We start from the raw sequence: 15,346 nt of genomic DNA on the forward strand, positions 1-15,346 counted from the left end.
GAATTGACCACCTAGTGGACGCAACCTCAGGACATGAGTTGCTAAGCTTCTTGGATGCCTACTTGGGCTACAACCAAATCAGGATGGACCAATCCGACGAGGAAAAAACCACCTTCATAACCGAGTTCGGCCTGTACTACTACAAGGTCATGCCCTTCGAACTAAAGAATGCTGGGGCGACCTTCCAAAGACTCGTGAATAAGCTGTTTCAGCCCCTAATTGGCACGAAGATAGATTGTTATGTAGATGACATGGTCGTCAAGACATAGTTTTTGCATGAATTAATACAAGACTTGCACACTGTCTTCCAAATTCTGCGTCAATTTAGCATGAAACTAAACCCAAACAAGTGTGTCTTCGGTGTCACATTGGGTAAGTTTCTAGGGTACATCGTCAACCGGCGCGATATCGAGGCCAACCCAGACAAGATAAAGGCCATCCTAGATATGAGACCACCCCGAAAAGTAAAAGAGGTTCAGAGGCTAAATGGCCGCATAGCCGCCTTGAGCCACTTCATGTCCAAGTCGGCAGACCGCTGCCTGCCTTTCTTTAAAGCAATTAAAGGCAAAGGGTTCGAATGGACCTGAGATTGCCAGTTCGCGTTCGATGAGCTAAAGAACTATCTCGCCAGTGTGCCGGTCTTAACCAGGCCCGAGGAGGGTGATGTCTTAGAACTGTACCTCTTGGCAAGCGACGAGGTAGTCAGTTTGGTACTAATAGAAGAAGTAGATCGGGTCCAGCGACCCATCTATTATGTTAGTAAAATTTTGCAGGGAGCAGAGACAAGATACCCGCAGATAGAAAAGTTGGCATACGCACTGATAATTGCAACTCGAAAACTCTGCCCATATTTCCAGGCTCACATTGTCATTGTCTTGACCGACAAACCTCTGAGGCAAGTCCTACTCAAGCCCGAGGTTTCTGGTCGGTTGAAGAAGTGGGCCATCGATCTCAGTGAGTACGACCTCCAGTATAAGCCATGAACTACTATAAAGGCCCAAGCCTTGGAAGATTTCATCGCTGAGTGCACGTTCAGCCCCGAAGTCCCTAGGTCGGTTGAGCCTGAGATCCCTAGTTCGGGTGAGCTCCCAGGCCAATAGAGTCCGAACCCCGTGAGGTAGCAGCCAGGGTGGCATCTCTCCTAGTTAGGCCAAACACAAACTGAGATGAGGAGCCCTGGATCCTTCACGTAGATGGCTCCTCGAACCAACAGGGCAGCGGGGCTGGAATAGTCCTGTGCGGCCCGGGTGGCACGAAATTGGAATACGCGCTACGCTTTGAGTTCGTAGCATCCAACAACGAGGCAGAGTACGAGGCATTGATAGCCGGGCTGGCCCTAGCGCAAGAGGTAAGAGCGAAACACATAGTTATCTACAGCAATTCCCAGCTTGTGGTCAACCAGGTTATGGGCGAATATGAAGCACGCGAGCTAACTATGATCGCCTACTTGGTAAAGGTAAAAGAGGCTCTGTTCAACTTCCAGTCACACTTCATCAAGCAAATCCCGAGGTCAAAGAACACTGAGGCCGACGCACTGTCCCGGTTAGCCAGCGCCAGTCACAATGCCATGAGAATCGTGTACATAGAAGACTTATCTCGGCTTAGCATTCTCCGGGGAGGGGGGGGGCAGAGGAGGTCGCTCCCATCCTTGAAGCAGAGCCAAGATGGATCGACCCACTCACGAGCTTCTTGCTAGATGGGACCCTCCCTGTAGATCGCAATCAGCCAGAAGGGTGCAGCGCCAAGCAGCCAAATATGTCATAATAGACGAATGGCTGTACTGACGATCCTACATGCTCCCCTACCAGCGTTGCTTGCGACCTGCCGAAGCCGAGCTCGTACTCCGCGACACTCATGAATGTCTATGCAGCGGAGACTTGCGGGGTAGGGCCCTCACCCAGAAGGCACTTCAACAAGGGTACTATTGGCCAACGATGAAGGCAGAGGCCATCGAGCTCGTCAGAAAATGCGACAAGTGTCAGAAGCATGCCAATATACACCATTAGCCTACCGCCGACCTCAAGTATCTCACCAGTCCATAGCCCTTTGTGCAATGGGGCATCGACCTCTTGGGGCCATTCCCACCAGCAACAAGTGGGAGGAAGTTCCTAGTGGTGGCGGTAGATTACTTCACAAAGTGGGTAGAAGCTGAACCTCTTGCAACAATCACAGCTCGAAATGTATAGAACTTCTTTTGGAAGAACATAGTATGTTGCTTTGGGTTACCTCGGGTACTGATCTCCAACAATGGCAAGCAGTTCGAGGACATCAAATTTCAGGCATGGTGCCAAGATATGAGGATTCGACAGAACTTCACATCGGTCGTGCACTCGCAGGAAAACGATCAAACAGAAGTGATGAACAGAGCTATCCTCCACGGGCTGAAAGTGCGGCTAGACCGAGCTAAAGGGTTGTGGGCGGACGAGCTACCAAGTGTTCTATGGGCCCACTGAACTATGGAAAAAACCGCTATGGGAGAGACCCCCTTTGACCTCACCTACGGCACTGAAGCGGTAATCTGGCGGAGATCGAAGTACCTACACTGCGACTTGAAGCATACAACAATAAGACAAACAGAGACGAGCTATGTACCAACCTCGATCTACTCGACGAGGTAAGAGACCTCGCGTACATCTGGACCGCAACTTACTAGCAAAGAGTAGCTTGGTACTACAATGCCAGAGTAAAATAGCAGAACTTCCGCATCGACGACCTGGTTCTCCGTAACATCATGGCACCCGAGCCCGGCGTGGGCAAACTTGGACCGAATTGGGAAGGGCTCTACCGAGTAAAGAGAGCGCTCGGGGAGCATACGAGCTCGAAACATTAGAAGGCAAACAAGTACCCCGAGCGTGGAATGTCGTTAACTTAAGACGATACTACCTATAAATCACCAAGCGAAGTGGACTAGGAGTCGCTACCAGAGCCTAAGGGCTAGAATGCCGAGCTAATAGGAACCTCGGCACCATAAGACTTAGTCACCTCTTCGGCATGGGCACGCAAAGGAAAAATGCTAACACCAAGCCGAAGTTCTAACAGTGAGCTGATAAGGACCTCGACACCTCATCATCAAAGGCATATAATCAGTTCGTCAATATAGTCAGTTCGGAAAAAACAGGGTGACAGAACAACACTTAACCAAAAGGAGGACATTTCATTACAGCATACTCTATTTACATTAAAAAAAAAAAAACATTCCAGCAGTCTGACAATCTCAGTCCTCACCCTCGGAAGGCACTTCAACGATACCTGAGGGTCCTACCTCATCCTCAGAATCCGGTTCACCATAAGCCGCATTGGCCATCTCCTGAGAAATGCGCGAAGTAGTTATGGTGCTAATGTCGAGCTCGGGGTACGTGTTCCTGATCATCCACCGACTCAGTTTAAAACCCCTTCTGTAGGAGCCCACCATCAAGTCGTCAAAGCGTGACGAGACAATATAGTCTTCAACGACTTTCTTCTTGGCATCCTCGATGCCCTGAGAAAAGATCTCTATCCTCTCCCTAATATCCTCCTGAAGGTATTCGACCCGATGCTGCAAGTCCAGCCTCAAGTCCGCCATGTGCTTCACCACCACTCCCATGGCCTCGGTGTCTCTCTGGGACCTCGCCAGCCTGGCCTGTGCAGCGCGAGAAACCGCTTCGGCAGCACGGGAAGCCTCTTCGGCAGCTCGTGCTCGCCTCGTGCTCCTTTCCACTTGAGCTGCTAAGGCATGGATGGAGGAGTTCACCTACCAAAAGGAAAAATAACGAGAATGTTAAAAGAGCAATAGCGAGAAAGGTAATGACAAGGAGCCCGACATGAATTCGCTGACTTACCACCATGGCATAAGAGGCAGCGCGCCCGGCTACGTGGTTCAAAGGAAGCTCGGTCCACGCAGCGACCTCCTCAGGTTAGATGACCTCCATACTTTTTTGAAGAGCGTGGTTCGGCAACAGCACGCTCCTGAACTCGTCTTGGCCTCCCGAGCCTGAAGGCCCAGCCCGCATATAAGCAGCCTCAGTATAAGGAGCCCCCGTATAAGCGACCTCAGCGTAAGGAGCCCTCGTATAAGTAGCCTCGACATAAGGAGCCCCTACCGCTTCTTGTACTGGAGGGGCCATCTCGGGTTCCCTGGGCGGATCCACTGGCGGATAGCCCGGTACCTCGGGCTCCGCATCTCGGGGCAGTTCGGCACGAGTCCGCTTGACAACTCGCTTCCTCCTCTTCATGGCATGAAACAGGTTCCCAACTCAAGTTTTTTCTGCGTCCATCACACCTGCAAAAAGAGCTCGGCATCAGAAAAACGAAAGAATGGAAAGCAAAACAAAAGGCAAGCCTCTGAGCAAGGAACCTACCCGAACTTAGGCCGACCTGGATGAGCTTGGCCTCCGTCAGATAATGGTGGCATTTTAGCCCGACCCGGGCCCATTCTCGGAGGCCCTTCACCGTCTCCCTATCTAGCAAAATGCCGGGGTCGGGGGCAACCAACCCCCACCCGGTTTGGAACGGCCACCCCGTTGCATTTTGTACCCCAAAGTAGTCCTGTTTCCACGCCGAGACCTTGTTGGGAAGATCGTGTAAAAGCTTGAACCCCGGGAGAGGAGACAGGTAGTATGCCTGCCTACGGGGACCCGCTTGCTTCTTAAGCATGAGAATGGAAGAGAAGATCTATAGGTCTAAAGGTAGAATGTGTTCGCAAAAAAGGGAGATTGTCCCAACCAAATTGCAGATAGAATTCAGGTGGAGCTGACCAACGGTGATGCCGAAGTGGTTCATAACCTCGACGATGAGAGGGTGGAAAGGTAGGCGCAACCCGGCGACAAGCTGCTCCCGGAATATCACGATCTCATCAGCACCGTGTTCCCAAGGGAAGTCGCCCGAGGGTATAAAATAAGTATACTCCCTAGGCAGGTTGAACTGGGTGATAAGCGAGTAAAGCCCCTCAGGCATCATGGTTGAGGGCCCAAACTTGTCTAACGTCCGACCTCAACGGGAGAAGGACGCCAAACTACCCGAGGTGACTCGGCCCACGGGTTCAAACTCTTCTTCGAGCTCCTCCTCGAGCTCTACCTCGGGCTCACTAAGGCTATCGGGGGATGCAGCTTGGTTCGTAGAACCTGCATCTGACCCCCTCGAGAAACTGTATAAGTTATCCAAGCTAGACATCAGAAGGAAAAGAATACCAGGAAGAAAGTACTCACCCGGAAAAAAGCAAACAGACTACGGAAGGTTGATGGGAGCTAAATCTTGGACGCGAGCTTAAGAAGCAAACGCAGGAGAATGGCAATGGAAAGCAATTGGGGGTCCCCCACTATTTATACCCACAATGACCGAAAACCAATGGCTCTAATCGAGCCGCACGTCTCCCAACATTGAAGGTGACAGCGGCGCGTTTTTCAAATTTGAAATAACGCCCGCTGTCACGTCTCCCAGCATTGAAGGCAACAGTGGCACGTTTTTTGAATTTGAAGTAAATGCCCGCTGTTACATTCCCAGCATTTAAAGACGGATTGGCGCGTTTTCTGACTTTTCGGCGCTCGAGGAATCCAGAAATCTCCTGACATACGCACACTTCGCGCTATCAGTCAACCGGTTGAAGCACGGGTCAAATCCACTCGTCACCTCACAAACTCCCCGCACCAGGGCAAGACCCTTAGCGTGGGGAGTGGGGGGCAATTGATGGAGGAAGATTTGGCCCGACCTCTTGGCCACCCAAGACATGGAAGCAACCGAGGGTGACCTGGTAGGAGCAACAACTCGGCATGGCAGTACGCTCAAGGCGCGAGCTTCGAGATGAGGAACCAGTGGTCCGAGCTCCCCAAAAGGAGTCCAAACTCTCCCTTTGACCCTGAGCCTTACGAAGAGCCCAAAGGGCAACAACCCGAACTGGCCCACCCCAGGGCATTTCGGGCCACACTTCTATCCGAACTCAAGACTTCACCTCGCACACCACTCCAGCACTTCGTCTCTAGGCCGTTGACACCAAAGGAGTCCATATCCTGAGGCGGCGCACTTGACTGACTTATGATCTGACGCTTGACAGCTGCACTTCAACGGCCACCTGCCACCGCCATCTCCAGTTACAGAGACGGCTCCGATAGAGAGCAGCAGCGGTTGTCTGCCTCAGCAGAGGTGATGACACCTGAGCTGGCAGAAGTGCAGAGGTGATGACACCCGATCTGGCAGAAGTGCAGAGGTAATGATACCCAACCTGACAGGAACTTGGGAGTGAGTGCGCAAAGCGATTATAAAAGGCCCCTTTCCCCCCAAGAACGGAGGTACGTGATAACTTTGCGCCATCTGGTTTTTTATCTTGCCTTTGAGAAAATACTAATTTGAGCTTCGGAGCACTCTCACTAGGTTCCTCTCCAGAGATTACTCGCTTTCTTCCCCGTTTCAGGCACTTTTTGCTCCAATTAGAGGCAAGATCGCTGACAGCTAAGACCGACTAGATTGCGTTCCATTAGTTGTATTGAGCGAAGGAAAAAGAAAAGTTATATTAGTTGTTAAGTTGAACAAAAGAGTTTGATTGAATTGGGGGGTAGAACCACACAGATAAACAGATAACAAACAAATTGCTCCAGTATGATGGGTGCTTGCAAATTTGATAGTAATATCTTTGTCAACATTAGTGCTCTCCATTCCATATTTCCATCGCAAACAGTCAGAAGCAACATTGCCTACCAGCTGAGAACATAGGAGGTGTGGTAGAAGCCTAGAAGGTGTTTGTGGGTGCCGGTGAACCTAATAACCTAACGTTTTGGACTCTTTTGATCCAACTCTGGGGGTTTGTATAAGTTAGAGGAGGAAGAAGAAGTAGAGAAATGAAGCAATTCACAGCTCCAACACACCGTCTTTCTCTCGGGAACCACTACAAAACGCAGAACAATATCACTGAATGAATCATCTCCTTCAATTTCTATATATCACTTTCAAAGAAAGCCCGTGATGAATCAAACTCGGTTTTGCTTCAAATCATTGCTTGCAGTAGCTTTTCTTAAACACCAGCCATCAAAAAGGATTTCTCTATAAACCAATAATGCACGATTATCTTTCAGTGGTGGTTCTATTTCCTCAACACTCTTAACCCTCCATAGGAACAGGAGGATATAGGGCCAATCATGTCACTCCTCCATGCCCGTCTGATTCGTGGCATCCACGTGTAAGGACCAGATTACTTGCCTAGTATTATGAGTAGAAATGTAGACGATGGCAGCTCGTCTAGTAATGGTTTATGGACATTCAAGTTGACTTTATAGGCTTTGTTTTAGTCATGGTGGTAGGTTATTATTCGTCTGCATCAGTGGTAGAAGGGTAAAATCAGTATTTAAAAAAATCTGATGCATCAAACGTTTTCTGTTGGGGTCAATGACGAAATGGAGGTTTTTGTTAAGTTTAGAGAAAGTTTATTAGAAACCCTAAATTAATTAGATTCTTGAAATCTACAAAGTACTCAGCACCATTAGCAGACTCTGCTTACTACGTTACATATTCATAACATATGTCCAAAAACTAAAAACTATTACGAAGTAGGAACCCTAGCGCCCGCCCTGTAAATATTAATTTAGAACTTGTTTTGTTCTATATACTCCTATCTTGATTGTTTTTTGTTCATTTTTGTGATATATGTAGAATAATCTCTTTTTTTTTAGTGAAAAACTGAAAATAGAATAGAATAGCTGGCTGGAACGAGCCAAGATTGTTGTAATCGACAGAAAAATATAAAACATAAAAGGCTCCACTCAAGACTTTGGAGAGACTTGGTGCCTGTTTGGAGGCTTTCACGCAGCAGCTTCTGGCGTTGCAAGGTAGGCCTCGTATAGAAAGCTGGTGAAAAATCTGAAAAGCCAAAATACGCCTACATGATTTTCCGGTGAAGCCGTTTCTGGTAGCTTCTCCAAAACAGTTCAGTCAATGCAGCTCAATCAACACTTGAAGCCCTTCCATGCGTGCATCCTGGAACCACCAAACCTAGCTCCAATTCACTTCCATGCTGCTTTTTGCACAGCTCAATGCCCAAGTGATTGTCACATACCATGAAACTATGAAAGCATATTCAGGATCTCGTGCTCATGCTAGTTTGTCATCAAACAGACCCTAAATCTTCAAATTTTCCCTCCCTCCTTAAGCAATAGCTTGAAGTTAATATATCTTTGAATTCCAGCTGCATACTGTTCACTCTAATATATACACATACATCTCATCACATCATTTGTACAGAAGATGCATAACCTATACAATCCAAGGACCATAGAAAAGTACTACATACACTTGTATAAAAGCTCATAAACACCAGCAGGTGTTGGGCAGCTATAGGCAATATGTTTGGAAGCCGTCTAGAAAGTAGGTAGCAGCCACCCCATGGTCCATCCAAGGAACAACCCAGCGCCAGCGAGGCTCAAACCCAATGCAAAAGCAAAAGCATACCTACAAATATCATGCTTTGATGAACCTCTATTCCTCTTTGCAGCCTTGTGCTGACCCTTCCTCAGTTGCCTAGCTTTGCACGGCATCCATGGTAAGATCATTGGGAAGAGTGTGGAGATTGGCTGGTCCTTGTTCTTGAGCTGGACACAAAGAGCCTCCAACTGCAACAGTTGGAACCACTGCTTATATGCAAACAGTTGCGAGGCTTGTTTGAAAAGGAGCTTGATGATGTGTTCCTTCTCACTGTAGGCCTTCTGGGCTGCCTTTTCAGCCTCCCTTGCCCGGGTTTGGGAATGACGGAGTGCCTCCAACAGCTGAGCTTTGCTTGGATCACCCTCCAAGGTGTGCTTGCTCTCTGCTGGATCCTTGCTTGTTCTTTGACTGCTGGAACTACTAGAGGTAACCACAGGCACTGAGTTTCTGCTTCTGAGTAATGCAAACAAAGTACGTTGAGAAATTTATATATGCTCAACTACCAGCATTACAACGACATACACAAAATAAAGTTCTAGATAATGAACAATTGAACATATGGCTTAGTTGTTTATGAGGCACTAACTGATATCCAAACACCCTTCACCTTAACATTCTTCTTTCCAACAAAAAGAGAAAAGATCATGTGAAGATGCATTACAACAGTTATTCTTTAGATAGTTTGGGAGGAGGGGAACACTCAGAGTTTTCCAAGAGAAGAGCCAATCAGAAATCTTGATGAGTGTTATGCATGTGATAGTGGCATGTTGGATTTTAACAAACAGATTTATCGATGAAAAGAAGACATTCCAAAACACGTAAGAATTGATCTTTTACAAGGGGCCTAGAAGAGCTAGGAGTAGACCAAAAAGGACATGGGTTGAGGTAGTGAGAAATGATCTATGGGCCCACGATTTAACAATGGAACGGTGGAACTGGATTCATGTAGCCAGCCTGATATAGTTGGGGTGGGACTTCGATGATAATGATGATGATTTTTCAGTGAACGATATTTTGAGGACATTTCAGGAGGTTTCTAGAACATCTACTAGAACAAAGATTATTATACATGTTTAGATCCCTCCTTGTTGTGAAGCTATTTAACCGAATTTTGATGTCTGTTCTTTGGAAACCCAGGAAATTCAAAGGGAAGGGAGGGGGGGGGGATTTCAGAGAATGAAATGGAGAATTTCTTTATGTTTATTCAGGTCAAGTGGGTTTTGGGACAATGAATAAATTACTTACTGGTTGAGACTTACGTACTAATTAGGTTTCCCAAGTTTGAAGGTGGAAGGAGATTGTCAAATGGTTATTGGCTGTATGAATGGTCAGGATGGGACTTGGCAGATGCGACATCTCATTAAAACATTGGAGAAGCTAGATCTCTTGTATCCAAGGTGCATATCTCATTCACTTGGACAAGGAGAACGACAAATGATGCAGCCAGTAGCTTAGCCAGGTCTGGGGTGGACAGAGGAGAGTAGGGAGCCTCTTCCACAGAAAATGGGTTGCTTTTTTTATGCAAGGATCTGAAATGAAGGCATAGTCTTCAATGAAGACTGGGTTTGGTCTCATTTTATGCCCTTTTACTAAAACCATTTCTCGTTTTTTTTTAATGAATAAATGTTTAAGTACCAATGAGAAATCCGAATAAAGTAATTCAAAAAAGAGATACTATGGATGCAAAAAAAAAAAGCAGTGGAAACAAGGACTAAAACAATACCTGAAAGGTTCATCTAAGCCGTAGAGTGAGTTCCCCACTTCATCAGATGCCAATTCTTTCTCATCCATGTTTTGTGAAGTGGGACCGCCCCATAAATAGTCAGTCAGGTTGGAGAGATTACTGTGTGATTTTTTATCTAAAGATGAGGAGAAAATTGTGTCATGGTTGAAGCACTCATGACAAGCAAATTGGCCTCTACTAACATGCATTGTCTGTGGTCGAGGGAGATCACAATTCTCAATATGCTCAAGTGACTTCTTTGCAACCAAGGAAGCTAAATCATCTTTATCCATGATTCGCCACCATGGTTCAGTCTTCTCAGCTCCTATCCAAGGGGACTGTGAATAGGAAAAAACCTTTTCAGATTGTTTTGATATTAAGCTGGGATCCAAGTCTACTAATTCCTCATCCTGGTACCAGTAATCTCCTATGTCCTTATGTTTAAGTGGCTGTTTTTTACTATTCACAGCTTTTAGTTCACACGCTCTAGTTTCTGCTTCATGTTTCATACATGTAGCAGGGACCCCAGCTTGCCACTGGGGCTCTGAAAAAGATTCAGCATTCTTGTTGCTTTCAGCATGAATACTATCTTCTTTGATAAATGGGTTGTCTGCACTAAGTATGGAGGCCTTGTTTATTTCCTCAGCTCTCAAAACTTCCAGCTCAGCCTCCGAATCATTTAACTGCTCATACGTGAAATCCTTCTGGTATCCAAAGTTGGGTTGCAACTGGAGCCACCATTTTGTGTCAGGTGGAAGATTGGAATTTGAAGGATTCCAGTTCAGAGGCATGAAACCTGTGATTGGATGATCTGGCCCATGTGGTAAATCACCAGCTCCGACATCGACCTGTGGTTTAGATGATGAAGCTGATGAGCAACAAGCTAATTTTGGAGCTCTTTTGGCATCTTCTTGGACAAAACACCGATTAGCTGTGCGCTGCCAAGCAGCCCTTGCTTCTGCTGCTGCCATTACTCTCTTCTCTGATACATTTCACTGCAGGAAAAATTAAATACATTAAGGATAGATAAGTTATGAAATCCAAGGATTTCCTCTAAATCATATGCAAGACATATTAGCATTCATTCTTAAAAAAAAAAAACAACCCCAGAACCATAAAGGTCCTTGTAATTGAAAAAAAAAACTTGACTAGATAGTATGTTGGCGTCAGTTTGGTAAGAATGAAAATACAAATATGTACAGTACAAAATACAAGGTTGCACTTTACATATTTGTATTTGTACTCTTCCCAAACTGAGTGTAATGATTGAATCTGTAAATTTGAACCTATCAGGAGGGGGGAAGGGGGAGAGGTAAGAAGCAAGTTTACCATTTCCAGGGAAGGAGAAGCAAAACATAATGCACAAGAAAACACATTTACATCGAATTCAGGAGTTCTAACCAATTTAACAGTGCACACCTTATGATACCCACTACCCAGATACCTGTTACAAGGCAGAGAACTCACTTAGTGAGGAAGTGACTAGATTGCTCACTATTACTTGGGGCTGGGGTGTCCAGGGATGGGGAGACTTGTTGTAACTTGGAGTTCTAGAGAGAATGGACTATGGAAGACACAAAATAGGAAAGGATCCTACCACTAGACAAGGCACCCTTGGTAATAGAACAAGGTCCTTTGACCTAGTTGTCATGGCAACCGAAGGGGTTACCATGTCAGGAAAGGACAAGTGGGATAGTCCTACTTGAGCATTTCCTCAGACAAAAGGACATCGAGAGTACAAAGTTCATGAAGGAAACGGACTGGAAGTTAAGGTGGTCCAGATCACACCTTGATTTGATCAAGAGACAATCCCTTGATGTGATAACTCTGGATCTGGCATGGGAAAGTATTCCGAGTGCTATTCCACATTGCTGGGAGAAAAAAGAAGCATGACATGTATCAGGTTTGGAATGAATTTACATGATAGGATTTGGATGACATGACTGGCCTACTCTAGAAAATCACAGTTGTAAACTGATAGCGGGTAGTGCAGATTCGAAGGGGTACATTTAAGATGAATTAGAGTAGAAAGGATTATACCCACTGTGGTTGTCTGGGCCTTATGGACTGAGAGAAATAGAAGGATTTTTGAGAATAGTCCTCATAAGAAGAGATCTTGAGGAAGGCAATAGCTACTTTTTCACTCTTGGCTTTTGGTATCCAATGCTTTAGGAGATGTACTCCGGATAAAAAGACAAGTGGAAAGACTCATCACATCCTACTAGTCAACAACCATAAAAGAAATGATAATCATTTTGAATGTACAAATAAAATCTTCAACCTCATAATCACAAAATAGTAAATTCGTATTGCAAATGAGTGCACCAGTATCAATTAATGGGTTCACAACCAACAACAATATCTGAACTTGACCAAATCAGCAATTACAAAACAAACCAGAGCTGAGTTCAGGCAGCACCAAACTAAATAAAGGGTGTAAAAGAAACTGCAGAAAATCTCCCTGAAACCAAAAACCCAACTGAAAAATCAGCCGTGAGTCCGTGACCATCTTGCAACCCAATTCCTATACTCACCACAATCAACGAAAGTAGCCGGTACCAAATTTCAACTTATCAATCAAAGAGTTAGAATGAAAGCAAAACCCAACTACGAAAACGCTCAATATTTACAAATTACAACACCTCCATAGAAAAATGACGGAACGGAAACCTATGTAATCCATATATAAAAGAATTTGAAAGAAAAAAGAATGAAGCTAAAAGAAAACAAAAACCATTTCACCACAAATCCATCCTTGAACCGGACTAAAGCCATAATTCGAAGCTCGAAAAAAAGTTAGAAAGTAACCGATATTAAACTCATAAACCACCGAGAGAAGGAACGTTTATACCACAAGACTGAAGAAATAAAACATAGGCTATGCAGTCGATGAATTTTTTTTTCTTTCGGATCTTGAGAAAGGGAAAGAAAGAATTTACCTAGTTAAGAACATTCTTCTTTCAGTGTGCTTAAATGATTGAAATCAAAGGAAGGGAAGAACAAACAACCCAAATGGATCGGAACTTGCTTGACGCCAAAATCTGTTTTCAGATCCAAAGAGGAGAGGAATTCATGACGGAGAGACGGTTATGGAATGTATAGTCCTCTTACATTATCACTGTTTTTGTTTCTTTTTTCTCTCTATTTAAAAGACCAATTTGTCTGAGGAAATAAAACTAGCAAACAACCAAGCAAAGGGAAGGGGACCCAAACTGCTCTGCCATTCTCACGCCCAAATAAGATAAAAAAGATCTCCAACAACTCTTCCCGGAAGAAAGGATTTTGTTACTGTTTTTTTTTTTTTTTTTCTAGTTGATAATCTTTATGTTTCGTACCAGTCACGTGTAGAGCACGTGAGGAGACAGTTATTGAAGTGGTAAATGATTAAATAGGCCCTGCAGTAAGATTATAGCAAGTACCAGATTTTATCCACCGGATTGAATTTGATTATCTGTTGATGATTTTGAAGTTTGAACATTGGTTTTGTTAACGATGACCCAGTGGCTGTAGCCTGTGGCCTGTAGGTGAGATCAAGTGATGGCCACTCGACAACTTCCCACGTGTGACTGAACGCTTTCTCCTCCGTACGAGACCGGATTTGCTCCGCACACACGGCGCCCCACAGGTTCTTTACAGGCACATTCTACCATGCATTGATAACATTTTCCCTATTTATTAATTATTATTCACGAGAGATGTTCAAATACACGGTGGATATACATGTGAAGCGCCCATTGGTGAAGAGCAGATCCCGTCTTCGTCCCTGCATCCCTGTACCCTGTTCCGCCCCAAATGGGCAGTGGGCCCCATCATTCGTGATCTTTATAATTCAGAGAACGCTATCTGTTGAGTATTGATACCAATAAATAAGTATACGAATGGACGGCGATGAAGAGATAAAGAAGAACATTTTAGTCTATAGAGTTTAGAGAGGGGAAAAAGCGGAGACAGCGCTCAAAGGGGTAGAGACTATTTGAGATATGGACCAGCTTCTGAGTTCAGACCCCACGTTTCACGTGTGGAGAAGCCAACGGGAGCGATGAGACAGCGTAGGGACAGAAATAGACTCTCATTTATCGGCCAACCAAATGAAGAGATTAGAGATAGATTTGAGGCTTAGCACATAGAAAAGGAAACTTGGAAGACGGTTTAATGGTTCATCCACCCTCCTCTCCCTTTTGGAAATGGAGGCTTTGCCGAGTGCTAGGTTTAATCAATTACTGAGAAGTGAGAAGCCCCATTCTATTTGCCATTTGCCAAACAGTTTAGATTGATTAGATCCTCTCTTCAGTCTCTATCTTAAAAATTAGGGGTTTTTATTATTCAATCCATTTCAATAAATCTTAACTCCATCTTATACGTGGGATGGATCTTAACTGTGGATTGATGTCAAATTTAAGAACAGGATGCGATGTACAAGGGAGCTATTAATAAATTAGAAGGGGTTGTAATTTTCAGATTTCTGAAGTGGAATATGGTTTACTTGTCCATAAAATAATTAAAGGTAATTCTAAAAATTTAATACTATAATTAAATATTGACAACTTTACTTTGTATAGGTCATACTTGCCGCTATGATTATCGCATGTTGCTTCTGCTTTTGGTCTTCGGCAACAGAAGAAATGAAAATGGGTGATGTACTGATGTGCTGATGTGGTGTTCGCCTCGTTTCAAATATCGACAACTTTTTGGAATGCCTGAGAATTGGACAGTGGACACTAGGATATGATCTCAACGTCTAAGTTGTTAAAATCAAAGGAGAAATTAAAATTCTTAAAAAGATGAGAAAAAAAGGTTAAAAGCAATTATGCACAGAAACAAGATTGCACTGTGCAATTACCATCGTCAGAATTCTAAGAAATCATTTATCAGATATTCAAATTTGTCCGATTTTAATTTTATGGTCATAACTCTTAAGAGATATAGCCTTCGAAAAAAAAAAAAAAAAAAAACTCCTAAGAGATATCCAGTAACCAAGACCAATTGCTTGAAGGGCGAGTCTTGAACTCTTGATAAGCCTATGCATCATTTTGTGTAGACCTGGCAAGAAGTTGACCCAATCCGCAAATCTGACCCAACCCAACCTGAAAAAACAGGGTTAGGATCTCATATTTAGCTACCTGAATGTGAGGATGATCCAACTCGTCCTAACCCAGAAAAAAACTGGGTTGTTTTGGGTTGAGTCATGAATCAACCCGCTAACCCGATTGTTAAGTCTAATCAGAACTATTTATGCATTGT

At 44.6% G+C, this 15,346-nt stretch overlaps 1 protein-coding gene across 1 annotated transcript; it reads right to left on the bottom strand.

Annotated features, from left to right (window-relative positions):
- Positions 1 to 8,118: 8,118 nt before the first annotated feature.
- LOC148881009 (uncharacterized) lies at positions 8,119 to 13,395 on the bottom strand. The gene is made up of 3 exons (XM_088963195.1): positions 13,045 to 13,395; positions 10,106 to 11,100; positions 8,119 to 8,835 (listed from the first exon to the last, which is right to left on the bottom strand). The coding sequence occupies exons 2-3, from the start codon at positions 11,074 to 11,076 to the stop codon at positions 8,319 to 8,321; spliced, it is 1,488 nt and encodes a 495-aa protein (XP_088819321.1). The 5' UTR covers positions 11,077 to 11,100; positions 13,045 to 13,395; the 3' UTR covers positions 8,119 to 8,318.
- Positions 13,396 to 15,346: the final 1,951 nt, after the last annotated feature.

The sequence above is a fragment of the Nelumbo lutea genome, chromosome 1, assembly GCF_056320005.1.
Source record: "Nelumbo lutea isolate HS-2025 chromosome 1, American lotus-T2T, whole genome shotgun sequence".
NCBI classification, from domain to species: Eukaryota; Viridiplantae; Streptophyta; class Magnoliopsida; order Proteales; family Nelumbonaceae; genus Nelumbo; species Nelumbo lutea.